The sequence below is a fragment of the Chlorocebus sabaeus genome, chromosome 4, assembly GCF_047675955.1.
Source record: "Chlorocebus sabaeus isolate Y175 chromosome 4, mChlSab1.0.hap1, whole genome shotgun sequence".
Classification (NCBI taxonomy): domain Eukaryota; kingdom Metazoa; phylum Chordata; class Mammalia; order Primates; family Cercopithecidae; genus Chlorocebus; species Chlorocebus sabaeus.
The window spans coordinates 8,987,321-9,002,169 of NC_132907.1; the positions used below are offsets into that span (position 1 = coordinate 8,987,321).

Genomic DNA, 14,849 nt, shown 5'->3' on the forward strand with positions numbered 1-14,849 from the left:
GTTTGTATTGTATTGATCCATATGTTTTTGTATACATTCCCATAGTTTTGGTATTACATGTTAAATATTTAATTCAGTTATCTAGAAAACATTTAAGTTGTTGCTGAGAACTAGGATGACTTAATCTTTGATTTTCAAAATAACCCTGTGAGGTTGTGGATTGTGGTGGCGGCATTTTACAAATGAAGAAACAGACACGGAGAAATTAATTTTCATGTAGAAGATCACGTAGTTTAGTAAGAGTAGAACGAGGATTAAGCCAAACACTCTAGGTCTAGAGAATGCTTTCTTTACAACTTGGTCACACTATAGTTTAAAATAGTATATTGATTACATGGCAAGTGAATTATATTAGTAAGTGATACAATAAGTTCCAAAGAGGAAAAGAATGGCCTCAGCTGAGAAGGTAATGGTAAGTATCATGAAAGATGTGGAGCTTTTGTTGAGTCTTGGATTAGGTAGGAGGAGGGAAGAGGGCAGTTCAGATGATAGATTATGATCGAAGACAGTGTAGTGATGACACTCAGGAGATGGTAGGTACACTATTCTGATTAAGGTGAAGATTTGGGGACTATGGAATGAAAACCTGAACATGTGGATGTGGCCAGATCATAGTATTACATATGGGTTATTGGGAGATGGTGTTCTAATATGGAACTCAATAAATAATTTGGTTTTTAAGATTTATCCTGTATGCAATATGAAGTGAGGATGCAGTGATTATACCATTTTAGGCATTTGTGGTGTGGGACTGTAAAGCATTAGTGATAAGTGCAAGATCATGCTTCATGTCTGGATCAGACTGCATATAATTTTGTTTTCCTTTAGTGTTGACATATTTTGTAATTTCAGTATTCTAGGATAACAAAGTGCAGTGGTAGGTGTAATTTTTGGGAAATTTTATTCTGATGATTTGGTACCACTTTTGGCCAAAGATACTATTTTGTTTTTCGGTGTAAGCAAAGAAGTTGGAAATTGTCTCCTTATAGATTCTAGTAAACATTTTCAGTAAAAATAAAACAGTGTTTTTCAAACCTGGGTTTAAGGCATTTAGGCTATTAGAGATCATCGCTGTATCTTAAAAGCAGTTCAGTTGTGGTTTTGCAGCTTGACTATATTCATCTTTCTTTGTCCTCTTCTAATATGTAAGCTCTTCATTATAATGCCAAGAAAGAGATGGATGGACCTGTATTGTTTGATACAGGTTGAACATTACAGTCCAAAATCCAAAATGCTCCAAAATCTGAAATTTTTCCAGTACTGGCATGACACCAGAAGTAGAAAACTTTACACCTGGCCTCAAGTGAGAGATTGCAGTTAAAATGCAGTCAAAATTTTCTTCATGCATAAAATTATTAAATATATTGTATAAAATTACCTTCAGACTGTATGTATAAGATACATATGAAAGGATTCTTCTGATGATGAGAATGTTTTAATTCTTTACTTCTGTCAGGGCGTTCTATTCTGAAAAGATTTTATGTGTTACTGCTATAAGTACCACATTGCCTTAGGTGCTATGTACAGTTTTTTAGAGGCAATATAATCAATTGTTAAGTGCGCAGATTCTAGATCCAGACTGTCTAGTTTTAAATCTCAACTTTCTCTAATCTAGCTGTGATTTTGAGGTTTTTACTTTTACCTCTCTGCCACAGTTGTTTTTTGTTGTTGTTGTTTGTTTGATTGTTTTCTGAGACAGAGTTTTACTCTTGTTGCCCAGGCTGGAGTGCAATAGTGCTATCTCGACTCACTGCAACTTCCATCTCCTGGATTCAAGCAATTCTCCTGCCTCAGCCTCCCGAGTAGCTGGGACTGCAGGCATGTGCCACCATGCCTGGCTAATTTTTGCATTTTAGGTAGAGATGGGGTTTCGCCATGTTTGCCAGGCTGGTCTCAAACTCCTGACTTCAGGCGATCTGCTCACCTAGACCTCCCAAAGTGTTGGGAGTTTACAGGCGTGAGCCAGTGCGCCTGGCCCACAGTTTGTTTTGTTTTGTTTTTTTAAATGTCTGTAAAGTAGCAATAATAATGTGGTTAATGTGAGAATTAAAAGTTAATTGGTATTGCCCGGCACATGGCAAGTACTAAATGATAGCTGTTATTTTCCATGCTTGACATAAAGTTTACGTAAAGGTTGCTTTTCTAGGTTTGTTTGCCAAGCACCTTATTTTGTTTGTTTTGCGATTTCAAGGAGAACAATTTGGTGTATAATGGAGATCTGAGTTCTAGCTTTGGGCCACGCACTGATTTAACCTTGATTAAATCAATTTGTGTTTGTGTCGGGGTGGTTCAGATAAGATGATCTCTTCAGCCTATTTTAATAGATGAGCATGTTGAAACTTTGGCTGTGTTTGAATACTCAGTTGAAACTTGTTTTCTCTAAAGATTTTCGCTTAATACTAATGTGAAGTGGTGATCCCAGACATTTAGTTTTCATACTACAGATCAACAATAGCTACTAGTAAAATTCTCAAGTTTTAACTTGTTGAATTATTATGGATGATTCCTGTGTTATGTGTTTAATTATAAATATAAACTGGTTTAACAGACATGCCTAATAAAGACAGTTCTGTAGAATAACCTCTACCCTGGCTTTTCATGTCACTGAGAACGTATTGCATAAAAATCTTGAAATAATCTTCCAGTAAAATTTGAGTGAGATAAACTGGAAATACATTCCCTAGCTATAACTTAGTATGTGGGTGCTCTTTTCCTTAATTTAAAAATGTTATAAACTCCACTTAGAAATAAATGTTGTAGCCAGATTTTATTGGAATCAAGTCCTATCAAGATCGTTGTGTATAGTTCCCATAAAGTTATTGTGGTTTTTCCTGAACTTTTCCTTCTGCAGCAAAGTTCTATTTTCATTAACTACACACTATTTTAAAGTAGAAGATGGTGGTGAAAGATCTGTTTGTGTCACCTTTGGATTTTTTTTCTTTGTCAAAGCAATGGCAGTATTGATTGTAACAGAAAATTATCTGGAATTTGGACTTGAAACAGGTAATAGTTTCATTCAACTTTAAAAATCAATTTTGCTTTATCTAATGCTAATATTTTTGACCTCAGTATTTAAGTTTTATATCTGATAAATATTTAAAATTAAATTTAAAGTGTATACTCTGTAATGTTCTAAATAATTAACCTTTATTATTCTTAATTAAGATCTTCTTTTTTTGCTTTTGTTTTAGCTAAGTTTTTAATATGTTTTCCAAAAATACTGTCTCATTTTTTTCCTTACAGTTAAATAAGTTTCTGTAATGCTAAAGTTTACTCACATAGTTAAAGAATTAATGCAAATTTTATGCACACTCATGGAATGTACAAATATCAAAGGGATGTTTTCAAAGCCTGTTCCTGCTAATAACCAAATTTTATTGCGTTATGGCATACTAATTAACACATGAAAGAGCTAAGCTAGTCACTTCAACATTTAAGATGCTCTGTTTTCTAGCATTTTATTTCCACAGAAAGATTCTATATTTCACATCTGTGATAAGAGTAATCTGTTTTTTTTTTTTTTTCCTACAGGGTTTACAAATTTTTCAGACAGTGCGATGCAGTTTCTTGAAAAGCAGGGTTTAGAATCTCAGTAAGTCTTTGAGAAATTAAGCATTATTTAAATTTAACATTTATATTTTTAATAAAGCAGTATTTACTATAGCTGTTTTAAATTAGTAAAGAGTTTTAAGTTGGACTGTCACTTCTAGAAACATCCTTATTCATAATTTTTATGACTATATAAAGTTAGTATCTTTCATAGAATTCTTATATAAATTTGCATTTCTTAAATTCATCTCCCTCAAAAGATTAAATTTCTATCCAAGTTATATATCAATTCCTTGTTGAATATGTAAGTTAGGTTGTTGTGACTACGACTAAAGAGATACCTCATTTAGTTTACAGTTCACCAGAATCCATTATAGGTACTTGAATAATAGCAATCTTTTTGTAGAAATTTGCTTTGTTTTACTGTTATTGTTGTTTGTAACATAATTGATTAGAAGAAAAGAAATTCTTTGAAAGCTAATTATAAAAATTTATCAGCTTCTTTAAAAATTTTATTTTTAGGAGTCCTGTTTCAAAACTTACTTTCAAATTTTTCCTGGCTATTTTCTGTTCACTCATTGGGGCTTTTTTGACATTTCCTGGATTACGGCTGGCTCAAATGCATCTGGATGCCCTGAATTTGGCAACAGAAAAAATTACACAGTAAGCGGAAAATGTACATAAGCACATGCAGATAAATATATGTTTTCCATCTTAATGAAGGTATAATATTGTAATGTAATCATAAATTACTGTATTGAAAATTAATAAATAACTATTTGATGTCACATTACTTCCTCTTTCAACTATAAGCAAGTTTCTTTTATTTGCTTCTAAATTTTAAGTCTTGTATTTAAAAAGATACACCATCAATTACTAAATTTGTCTTGCCTGTTAAAATGAAAATCTCAAAATTTATGTTCTTTCTAATTCAGGGGCTTACACTGCAATCTCTACAACTAAACTGAGGCTCCATAGAAATTTCCCTTAAAAAATAAGATCATTTTACTTTAAAATATTGTTTTAAGTTTTTATATGAATCTATTTATATTAACTTTTTAATGTAAAATTTTATTTAAAAACATTTTAAAACTTAAAGTTGTATGTAAGAGATGTTTGTTTTCCTTAAGTTATTGACCTGCTTATTGACTCTTATTAAAATAATACATTATTTTGGGATTGTTAATACTCTACAATGTTATATGTTGTACATTACTTCTAACTACCAAATTCTATTTTAGTTCTGAAATTCTACGTTAGTTTGAACAAGTCATATTTCATCTTTATATGTAGTTCAAAGCCCATTTACTGTATTCTTTGTGGTTGTCACAGATTTTTTTTGTTGTTGATGTAGACATCTTGGCAGAAAGATAGGCTTATATCTACTTCAACTCATATTCAGATCAAAGTTCCTGTCTCATCGTTTTGTTTTGCAGTAGAAGCCCAACTTGAGAATATTTCATTTTGATATGTGTATTTATAATCATTAAGTTTCTCTGGGTGATCTTATTTCTTAACATTTCTATTCTTTAAAACCTATTTTTAATGAGGCTGAGTCTTTAGTCTTTGCACATTCTTGTCTCTGTTACCTATGTCATTTCCCTTTAATTTAATTTTGACTGTCTTTTTTTTTTAACCTCACTTCCATTTTTCTACATATGCTTTATACGTGTGTTTACCTATTGTCACCTTCCACTACACACTCCTTCATCCTTCTTTTTTTTTTTTTTTTTTCCTTCTTTTACTCAGCGTGCTTTTGGCTACATCCTGCCTTTCTCCCACCACCCGTCTCCCTAATGGCTTCTTTTAAGACAAAACCTGGTTCTCCCCCTCCTCTCTACACACACACTTCAGTCCACTAACCCCAGTGTTATGATTTAAATAAGCTGAAAAGGGTGGGTGGAGGGGAGCCCTTCACAAGCTACTGAAACCGCTGTGGGCTGCTCCTTGATACTAGAGTGTTCCCTAGCAACACTGCATACCTAATACTGCTTCTTTCTTCCCCACATCCGATGGTTTACCCAGGCTGTGGGATGAAAGAATCACTTTATAAAAACATTTAAAGCATTTAGTGGTGGTTGGGGGTGGAGCACACATTTTAGTGCCCTTTTTAGTAAAATGTGGCTTCGTTTTAAGATTTTTTCCCTTTGGGGATTTGGGGTTTTATTTTCAGTTATTGCAGCCCCTCATTGTGTTGTAGCACTCTGCCTTGATATAAGGGTGTGGGCAAGCTAGTTCTGTTGTGAGAATAACATGACTGGCACAAAGAGCAGCATTCTCTTCACCCCCATGGCCAGGCACTAGGACCTGTTTTCATATCAGAGGTTAGAGCGAGAGTTCTGCCTTTCCCTGTCAGGTGTTCATGGCTTCCTGACCCAGCCCTGTTCACTCACACAGATCCCTGTCATTTGCCTATGTAGTAATACTTTAAAATGTGGTGTTTGTGTGTATTTTGAATCCTCCAGTTTAGCTCTTAAGTGTGGTTGATAATGAAAGCAGTTTATGGTAATAAAATGTGTGAAGAATTTGCCTTTTTTCTAAAATAAGAAAAATGTTCATCAGCCATCTGTCCCTGTAGGGTACAAACTTGGACAATTAATAATGAAGTTATAGTGCAGACCTGAAACCTTTGCTGTATTAGGTATATTGCCTTGTCAGGAGTAATGCAAATTTTTTTGAGAGAGAGATAGATATATATATACACATGTGTGTGTGTGTGTGTGTGTATATATATATATATATATGTGGGATAGGGAAATTATTTCAAGTGTGTTCATACTCATTCAAAAAGAAATTAAAATGTGGAATCACTTACGATTTTAACAATGGAAATTAAAAATTATACATGATCATTACACATTGAAAAGTTCCTCAGTTGCAGGTTGTTGGAGTAGGTTCCATCTGCCATATGCCTTCTAGTCATATGGACCTGGCTAATCACTATCATTTACTTGTAGATAATGAGGAGACACTTTGTTTCATTTGCACTAGAAATTTTCAGATGACTCTTCTGTACTGAAAATCCATTAGATTCATTGACTATCTAAAGTTAGAATCATTAAATACCTGCTTATTAAATCAGGAATAAAGTATGGGATTACTAAAGAATGCTAGAATAGAAGTGAACAAATCTGAATTTTAGTCCTATATTTACCTCTGGTCTGTTATTGCCAAGAGCAAGTCATTTAACTTTTCTGCATCTAAATGTTCTCATTTGAAAAATTAAGATAATGACATAATTTCTCACAGGCTCAAATCAGTGTTAAATCATAATGATAAATATAAAATGGTAGTGACAGTAGTACCTACCGTAAGTAGTAGAATATTGCAAATAAGTTCCTACCTCCATTTTAGTAAGACTCAAGCTTCTGTAGTTTATTAGCACATGTTGTTTCTGAATTTTTATATTTATTTCTTACATATTTTCAGAACATTACTTCATATCAACTTCCTGGCGCCTTTATTTATGGTTCTGCTCTGGGTAAAACCAATCACCAAAGACTACATTATGAACCCACCACTGGGTAAAGAAAGTATCCCTTTGTAAGTATGGGCATTTGAAAGCTGATTTTTATCACCAAAACTGCTTTACTAAATGTTATTTACTGTATTTGTTTTTCAGTGATAAAATCAGGACACTGTATTTTTCAGACATGAATAGGAATGCTAAAAGATGTGTTAGAAAATTGAAACTACAGAGCATCATTTAACATTTTTGTGATCTTTATTAGTTTATGTTAATGATTATTACTTTGCACTAATATTATCTTATACACTGTTTTTTTTCTCCTCTTTACGTCCAGTCATCATCATTTTTCTGTTGTCATTGTGCCTATTGTTTAGATACTTTCTGGAGTTCTTTTGTTTTAATTGTGAAAATTATGGAGAAAAAAGTAATGTAAATGGAAACTCATATACTCAACCCCTATATTTGACAGTTGTTAACATTTTCCATATTTGCTTCATCCATTTTTTATTTTGTTTTTTGATGAAGCATTTTTGAATTAAATTAGAGACATAGCAGTTTTATCCCTTATACTTTAGCTTGCACCTCTAAAAAAGATAAGGATATTTTCCTATATAACAATAATATCATCGTACCTAACAAAATTATCTAATACTAATACCTTAACATTATTATCTAATACTAGTTTATAGTTCTATAGTTAGGCAACTATATTTTAGCAGAAGATGGTGAGGAAACAAACAGTTTATTAATAGGCATTAATAACTAGACTTGATATGTTAGCCTTGTAGAACTGTTAGAGTAATAGAAAGTTTCAGACAGAACTGGTTCAAACGCCAGCTCTCCTCCTCACTAAAATCTTTGCTTGAGGCAGATTACTTAACTTCACTGAGCCTCTGTTTCCCCATGTGGAAGATGAAGATAATAGTATCTACCTCACAAGGTTGTCATTGGAGTAAATGAAAGAGCACATGTAATGCAACCAGCTGGAATTAAGTGCTTAATAAATGTTCTTTTCACTGCTTTGCCTCATCAGAATTAAAATAGAAATACTTGACTAGTCATTGACTCTGCAGTGTACCTTTTATATTGTGTACTTCTTTTAGATCCTGGTACCAGTTTTTCTTGGAGTATGTATAAAATCAGTGATGACCATGATAATTTTTCTTTTTAGATTTAATCCTGTTGAACCCGGGAAATAGCCACTGAAAAAGTAATGCTTCCCCCCCGCCGATATACACTAATTACCTTAATGGTAATTTTAACTTGACAGATTCCTTAAGTATTGAAGAGTAATTCTAAGGATCCTAGGGTTCTAGAAAAATCTCAGAAACTGCTAATTCATATCTTTGATACTGAAAGCATTCCCAATCCTTCCTTGAAATTTGGTCGTGGAAACTGGATTTCATACTCCTGTCATTATGTTCTCTGATTTTATATTTGCCTTAGTTAAATTGAGAAAATAAGGAAACTAGCATTTATGATACACTTATACCAGTTATTATGTGAGATATTGATACTTTACATATTGTATCTTTTTATGGTAATTGTGCATATGTTGTTCTCATCCTGTTTTATAAATGAAATAACAGGCTCAGAGGTTAAATAATTTGACTAAGGTTATTCAGCCAAATCGTGTGTACATAAAACACTTGGTAGTTATACCAACATTCACTTCCCACTTCCAGTCTGATTAAATTACATGTGGATTCATTAGTAGTGAATACTTTATTTAATGGAAATGGGAATAAGGAACTTTTCCCTTGTGTGTATATTAAATTATAGGAAAAATGTGGTTTGTACATAAAGACCTGAGGTTCTCTTTCTATGGTTTTACCTCTGCTCTCTTTTATTATTCTTTAATTTGAATTCATGGTTATTAGAGGCAGTTTTTAATTTTTGTTAAAAATCTAAAGTGCATATGGTAGATTGTGAAAAATGGCTTCCCATCAAAGAGGGTAGGATGAAGGAAAAATGAAGTGACAGGTTCTTCTTCTGTCACAGACAAATTGATTTGTGGAAAGGTCTTTGTAATCAGAAGCAAAAAATATGGTATAATGTAGTTTCAACCCAGAAATGTATTTGAGTCCATCATGTGTTCTGATAAAGCATTGAAAAAAAATAAAATATTGGTAAACAGAGTCCATGTGTGCTTATAACCTCATAAAAAGAACACAGCATATCCCGGGAAGCTCAGAATGGCATCAGGAATTTAGGGTGATTTCTTCTGCCTGTGCTTTACCTGTGTACTTTAAGCCCCTCCTCATGCTCCTTCTTGAGATACTCTATCAGATCAATTTTTCAGATATTTATGATGATACTGAATAATCTAACTAGAAAGTACTATTTAATGACTATTATCCTAAATCCTGAACCCATAAACTGAGCAAATAATTTTCTAGTTCACTACCTTCTATTCCTTTCATTCACATTACCTGTTATCCTCAAAGGCTGTGAAATAGCTGTCTTCAGGCTGCTCCCAGTTAGTTGTCCTTGTTGCACAACTGGAGGGAGCACAGTATTGTTTATAGGTCCCCAGGAAAGGGTCAAGGCTGTGGGTAGGCTTGTGTCTTATGTACTGTTTCCCTCACATGATGGCTCCCTAATCTCATTGTTCATTGTAGTGGAAACGTTGATAAAATGTTATGCCTTTATCTTTCTTAGCCAACAGTGCATTTCCATTGGAATTTTATGTCCATGTCCCCTCATGACTTAATAAAAAGAGAGAGTATATAAAGTAAAGCCTTTGTCCCATCCCCATTTCTTAACTCCATTTCATAAACAGTTCAGCAAAATATTACACTTCAAAATTTTCCTATATTATAGTTTTAGTTATGAGGTTTTTGTTTTTTTTTTTTTGTAAATCTTTTCTCGTTTGTTCTTCTTTATATGCATCCATTCTACCCTCATGTTCTTACGAATTTCAGGGAGACCCTTCTCAGTTCCAGGTTTTACCTGGCAAATCAGTCTGTGCATTACAACGGTCATATTAAGTGCCTGATAGGTACTAGATATAAGACTAGATGCCAAGGGTGGTCTAGTCACTACATTCAAATTACTTGCAATGTATTTCTTCATCAGAGCAGAAACCCATAGTCTTTTAAAAACATTAAACACCAAAAGGACATCAGAAGTTATCTCTTCTTTCTAAAATTCTTTAAGCAACCTTCATCAGTGATCTGGTTTCTGAAACGATGTCTTTTTTTTTTTTTTTTTTTTTTCTTTTTTTTGAGACGGAGTCTCGCTCTGTTGCCCAGGCTGGAGTGCAGTGGCCGGATCTCAGCTCGCTGCAAGTTCCGCCTCCCGGGTTTACACCATTCTCCTGCCTCAGCCTCCCGAGTAGCTGGGACTACAGGTGCCCGCCACCTCACCCGGCTAGTTTTTTGTATTTTTTTTTTTTTAGTAGAGACGGGGTTTCATCATGTTAGCCAGGATGGTCTCAATCTGCTGACCTCGTGATCTGCCCGTCTCGGCCTCCCAAAGTGCGAAATGATGTCTTTATGTTATGTGTTTTCACCTAGAATCCTAACCTTAAGTTTGAGGAATTGCTTAGAACCGAGCCAGCTTCAATGCATAACAAGTTAAATGAATTGTTGTAGAGGAATTTCAGGCATCTGATATCTTCATAATATATCAGAAGTTTTGATTTTCCAGTGGTCCCAAATGAAGGCTCAGCAGAGTGGAAGATCCCATCCAGATAGGTGTATGATCAGGCAAAGCTGTACCCAATGATGTTTGGTGATTGACTTGATTAGTCCCACAGGCAATCCCTGCAGTTTTCTTGCTTTCCCCAACTTCTCTTTTCATGTCACAGCCAGTTTTTATCCATGGAGGAGGGTATATAGAGAAAAGGGTATCATGTATTGCTCTACTTTTTTCTTCTAGATACCTGTTAACTTCTTATACTTTCATAATACATTTATCTAGTTCTGTTATTCAAGTGAAAGTATTATACAGATAAGTCTATGGCAGAGTCAGATTCTTTTGTGTGTCTAACTGTTACTAAGTATAGACTTCTTATATTTTATATGGTGAGCATTAACATACAACGAGCATGCTAGCATATTGTTGTCTTTGAGAGCACTATATCAACTTTTTGATCTGTAGAATGACAGAAGCCACATTTGATACTCTGCGACTCTGGTTAATAATCCTGCTGTGTGCTTTGCGGTTGGCCATGATGCGTAGTCACCTGCAAGCTTATTTAAATTTAGCCCAAAAATGTGTGGATCAGATGAAGAAAGAAGCAGGGCGAATAAGTACGGTTGAGCTACAGAAAATGGTAAGTTTTATACCCTAGTCAAAATGAAAAATAGCAAAAACCACACTTTTAAGGAAAAAGAAAAATATTGGTTTCCTTTAGTAGATAGTACTTCAACCCGTCTTATTCTTATTGTAAATAAACAAAACAATCTTAAGCTAACAGATATCAAAGAGACCTTTTTCTGATTTTGGTGCCACGTGAAGGAAGGGGTCTTAATTCTTCTTCCTGCCTTAAGTGCTTGGTGTCATACAGTGGATAGTACAAAGCTGTTTTATGCCTAAAATTGCTAAATGGGACCCTTCTAATTGATTTGAAAGACGTTATAACATATTGTCCAGACTTTAAGACTTAAAGAGTAGGAAATACTACTTTTAGTGGCTACATTTATTCATTTTAAATGTACTTGAATATGAAATGTAAGTATTTAATTTATTTGAGGCTTCCACAGAAGAAAAGGACAAGGAATCCATCTGCCACTATAATGGACCAATAACTTGATTGTATCTTTCTTTAAGAGAGGTAGTTTTAGCTACCTCCTTTTATTATTATGATTGTTATTTTATTTTTTTGTAGAAACAGCATCTCTCTGTATAGCCCAGGCTTGTCTTGAACTCCTGAGCTCAAGCAATCCTCCTGCATCACCTCCCAAAGGATTGGGATTACAGGCTGAGCCACCACGCCCAACCAGCTCCAGTTTTTTATTCACCTCCATAGTTAGAGACATTTATTAAGATTTAGACAACTTTTTTTCTGTTTTACCTTTTATATATTTTTATATTTTCCATAGTTTGACTTCAAATATGTTCATGTAGAATGGGGACTTAATTTTTTATTTATGAGGGATTTATGCTCATATGTGACTGCCTACTATTGTTATTTAGTTGGATATTTTAGGTAGATGCCCTTACATTTTGTTTTATCTTTGAAATATGAGTAAATGTATACCATTTGAATCTTAGTCATTATTTTCTCCAATATATATACATCATTTAAGAATTATTTTTAAGGAATCTATTTTAATGTTCTCACATTCTAAAAACTTGTCTTCAAATTGAGCCTTTCCAGAGTCATTTTGGGGACATTTAGCATTGACATTTAGCTTCCTTCTTGGGAAAGGATTATCTCTTAAACATTTTGGTATGACAATTATATGAAAGTTTAATTCACTCCTAACATGTCAGTTGTATTAGACACTTAAGAATGTTGTTGGTTGCAGGTGGCTCGAGTCTTTTATTATCTTTGTGTCATTGCACTGCAGTATGTGGCGCCTCTGGTAATGCTGCTTCACACAACTCTGCTTTTGAAAACACTAGGTAGGCATGCCCTGGCAACTAGGAAGCATCTTTTACTTTCTACCTATAATTAATAAGGCTTTTTGTCACCAACAAAGAAATGCAACTCTTAAAATTGTTTCTCTTTTTAAAAGCTGTAAAAACGATCCATGGGAAAGTTTTAGCTGTGGAAGGTGATTTATCATTTTCATTTTGAAAACTCAGACCCATGGTTTTATAACTTTATGCTTTGTCTTCAAGAATTGTTTACTAAAGATTTAGTCTCAGATTTACCCAGTAACTTTAGTAAGCACTGTTGATCTTAGTTACTTTTGTGTTATAAGAGAATGATTTAAGGTTTTGTTATTGCCTAACATTTACATTATTACAAGGCAATTGTAAACTTACATAAATTACAGAATGCTATGGTAAGTTCTAGTTTAGATAACTTAACATTGAAAGGGTGAAGATTTCCAGTACAAAATTCTACAAGTCTCTTCATTAAGCTATCAAGTCCCCATGTGGTGTTATTTAAGAAGTATCTATTACTGCATTAATTATTTCCCCTTTTTTTGGATCAGGCAATCAGCCACTGTTAGGGTTTAAGAAACCCAAAGGAACTAAAAGTATTATTTGGCTTCATGGGCTTAGTGGGTGTCATAGACCTGATGATAGGTGTAGGTGCCCTGTAAGAATCTATGGAATGTAGAGGGATAAGTAGTTCAGTTGTAAATTAAGTGACTCATATCCTGTCCACTATAGGAAAGTATATGATGAAAAAAATTTCTGGAAGCTATTAATAGGTTTTCACATTGAAATCATAGATAATTTCTGAGAAAGGAATTTATTTTGATATTCTAGAAGTAGAAAATATTTCTCAGAAGTTATTGAATCTGTCCTTGTCACTCCAGTAGAGTTAGCTGATTCATTTCTTATACAATGAGAAAATTGTTTTTGTTATTTTACCCATTTTTAGTGCAATTAATTAAAAGTATATCAGACTTTCTGCTTTTATGTGTACCTTTACTGATGAGGCCAGATAGTCTCCAGTCACGTTAATTTTTTAGGGATCTAGAAGGATTATTATTTTACTTTATTTTCAACATAAAATGATGTACTGTGCCTCTAAACTTATTGTTAATTTCAAATATAGTAAAGATTTTTTTTTAGTGAAAAGCTTTGTAATTAGTTACTCTTCAAATTGTATTTGTGTCTTCGATTTTCTAGGTAATCATTCCTGGGGTATTTATCCAGAATCTATCTCTACCTTACCAGCGGATAATAGTCTACTTTCCAATTCTGTTTACTCTGAATTGCCATCAGCTGAAGGGAAGATGAAGGTAACTGTTACGCAAATAACAGTGGCACTGAGCAGCTTAAAAAATATTTTTACTCCTCTTCTTTTTCGAGGACTTCTGTCTTTTCTGACCTGGTGGATTGCTGCTTGCCTCTTTTCTACAAGCCTTTTTGGGCTTTTCTATCACCAGTATCTGACTGTGGCATGAATCTCAGTTAACAAAAAAGCATATCCAAATCACACTTTAAATTCAAATATTTGTGCCCTTAAAGGGCTGATGAAAACCAGAAGAAAGCAAATATAATGGGAAAAAAAAAAAAAAACATATCAGAATGTCTTGTATTAAATGTTTCCTCTGTATTCTCAGGGTGAATTAATGTTGTAATATTTAAAATTACAAAATAGATTGTTAACTGTTACACTGTGGCATTGGAATTTTAACTCTTTGTATTTACTGGTAGGAGAGGGCTATCTACAAGGGTAATATTTCTGATTACCCTGGTTTACAGAAACCTCCAGCTGTCTTTGAAACATCTCACATGACTCTAGTTACTGATTGCTTTTAATGGTATTATGGTACTGTTGATAGTCATAGTGGCTGCCTATAGAACAATCTTCAAACTGAGCCATGCTTTAGGGGAGGGAAAGGGGCTAAAGTCTCTTCTGTTGGTAATATATTAGTTACTCTTGAAACAATAAAATCCAACAGAAAGGAAGAGATAGCTACTGTATATTACAGTAAAGAAAGCTGCATAGTTATTTTAAATTTAATGGAGATGAATATGGTTAAAATATATAACTACTGCTGCTTGAGAATAGCAAGAGTATTGTTTTAAAACATATTCTACCCAACTTGAGAGTTCTTTTAAAATGACTGGCCATATGAACATTTGTAATCTTGCCATTAGGCTTGGACCTGCCATATTTTATTTTATTCTACGATCCTAAATAGTTCCTTTTAATAGGCTAAAAATATTTATCAATACTGATCAGACTTTAAAG

The 14,849-nt window shown here is 33.6% G+C and overlaps 1 protein-coding gene across 6 annotated transcripts in view; it reads left to right on the top strand.

Moving 5' to 3' along the window:
- The window catches only part of TMEM161B (transmembrane protein 161B), a 73,143-nt gene extending 58,963 nt beyond the window's left edge, over positions 1-14,180 (top strand). For 4 of the 6 annotated variants that reach the window (XM_007977722.3, XM_037982193.2, XM_037982192.2 and 1 more), the window contains 7 exons: positions 2,852-3,003; positions 3,532-3,592; positions 4,072-4,212; positions 6,979-7,092; positions 11,123-11,297; positions 12,496-12,592; positions 13,778-14,180. In XM_007977722.3, the coding sequence (XP_007975913.2) occupies positions 2,852-3,003; positions 3,532-3,592; positions 4,072-4,212; positions 6,979-7,092; positions 11,123-11,297; positions 12,496-12,592; positions 13,778-14,055 (1,018 nt within the window). In that variant the 3' untranslated portion in view covers positions 14,056-14,180. The remainder of the gene's footprint in view (positions 1-2,851; positions 3,004-3,531; positions 3,593-4,071; positions 4,213-6,978; positions 7,093-11,122; positions 11,298-12,495; positions 12,593-13,777) is intronic. The other 2 variants (XM_037982198.2, XM_037982189.2) reach the window with 2 other exon arrangements.
- The last annotated feature ends 669 nt before the right edge of the window (positions 14,181-14,849 follow it).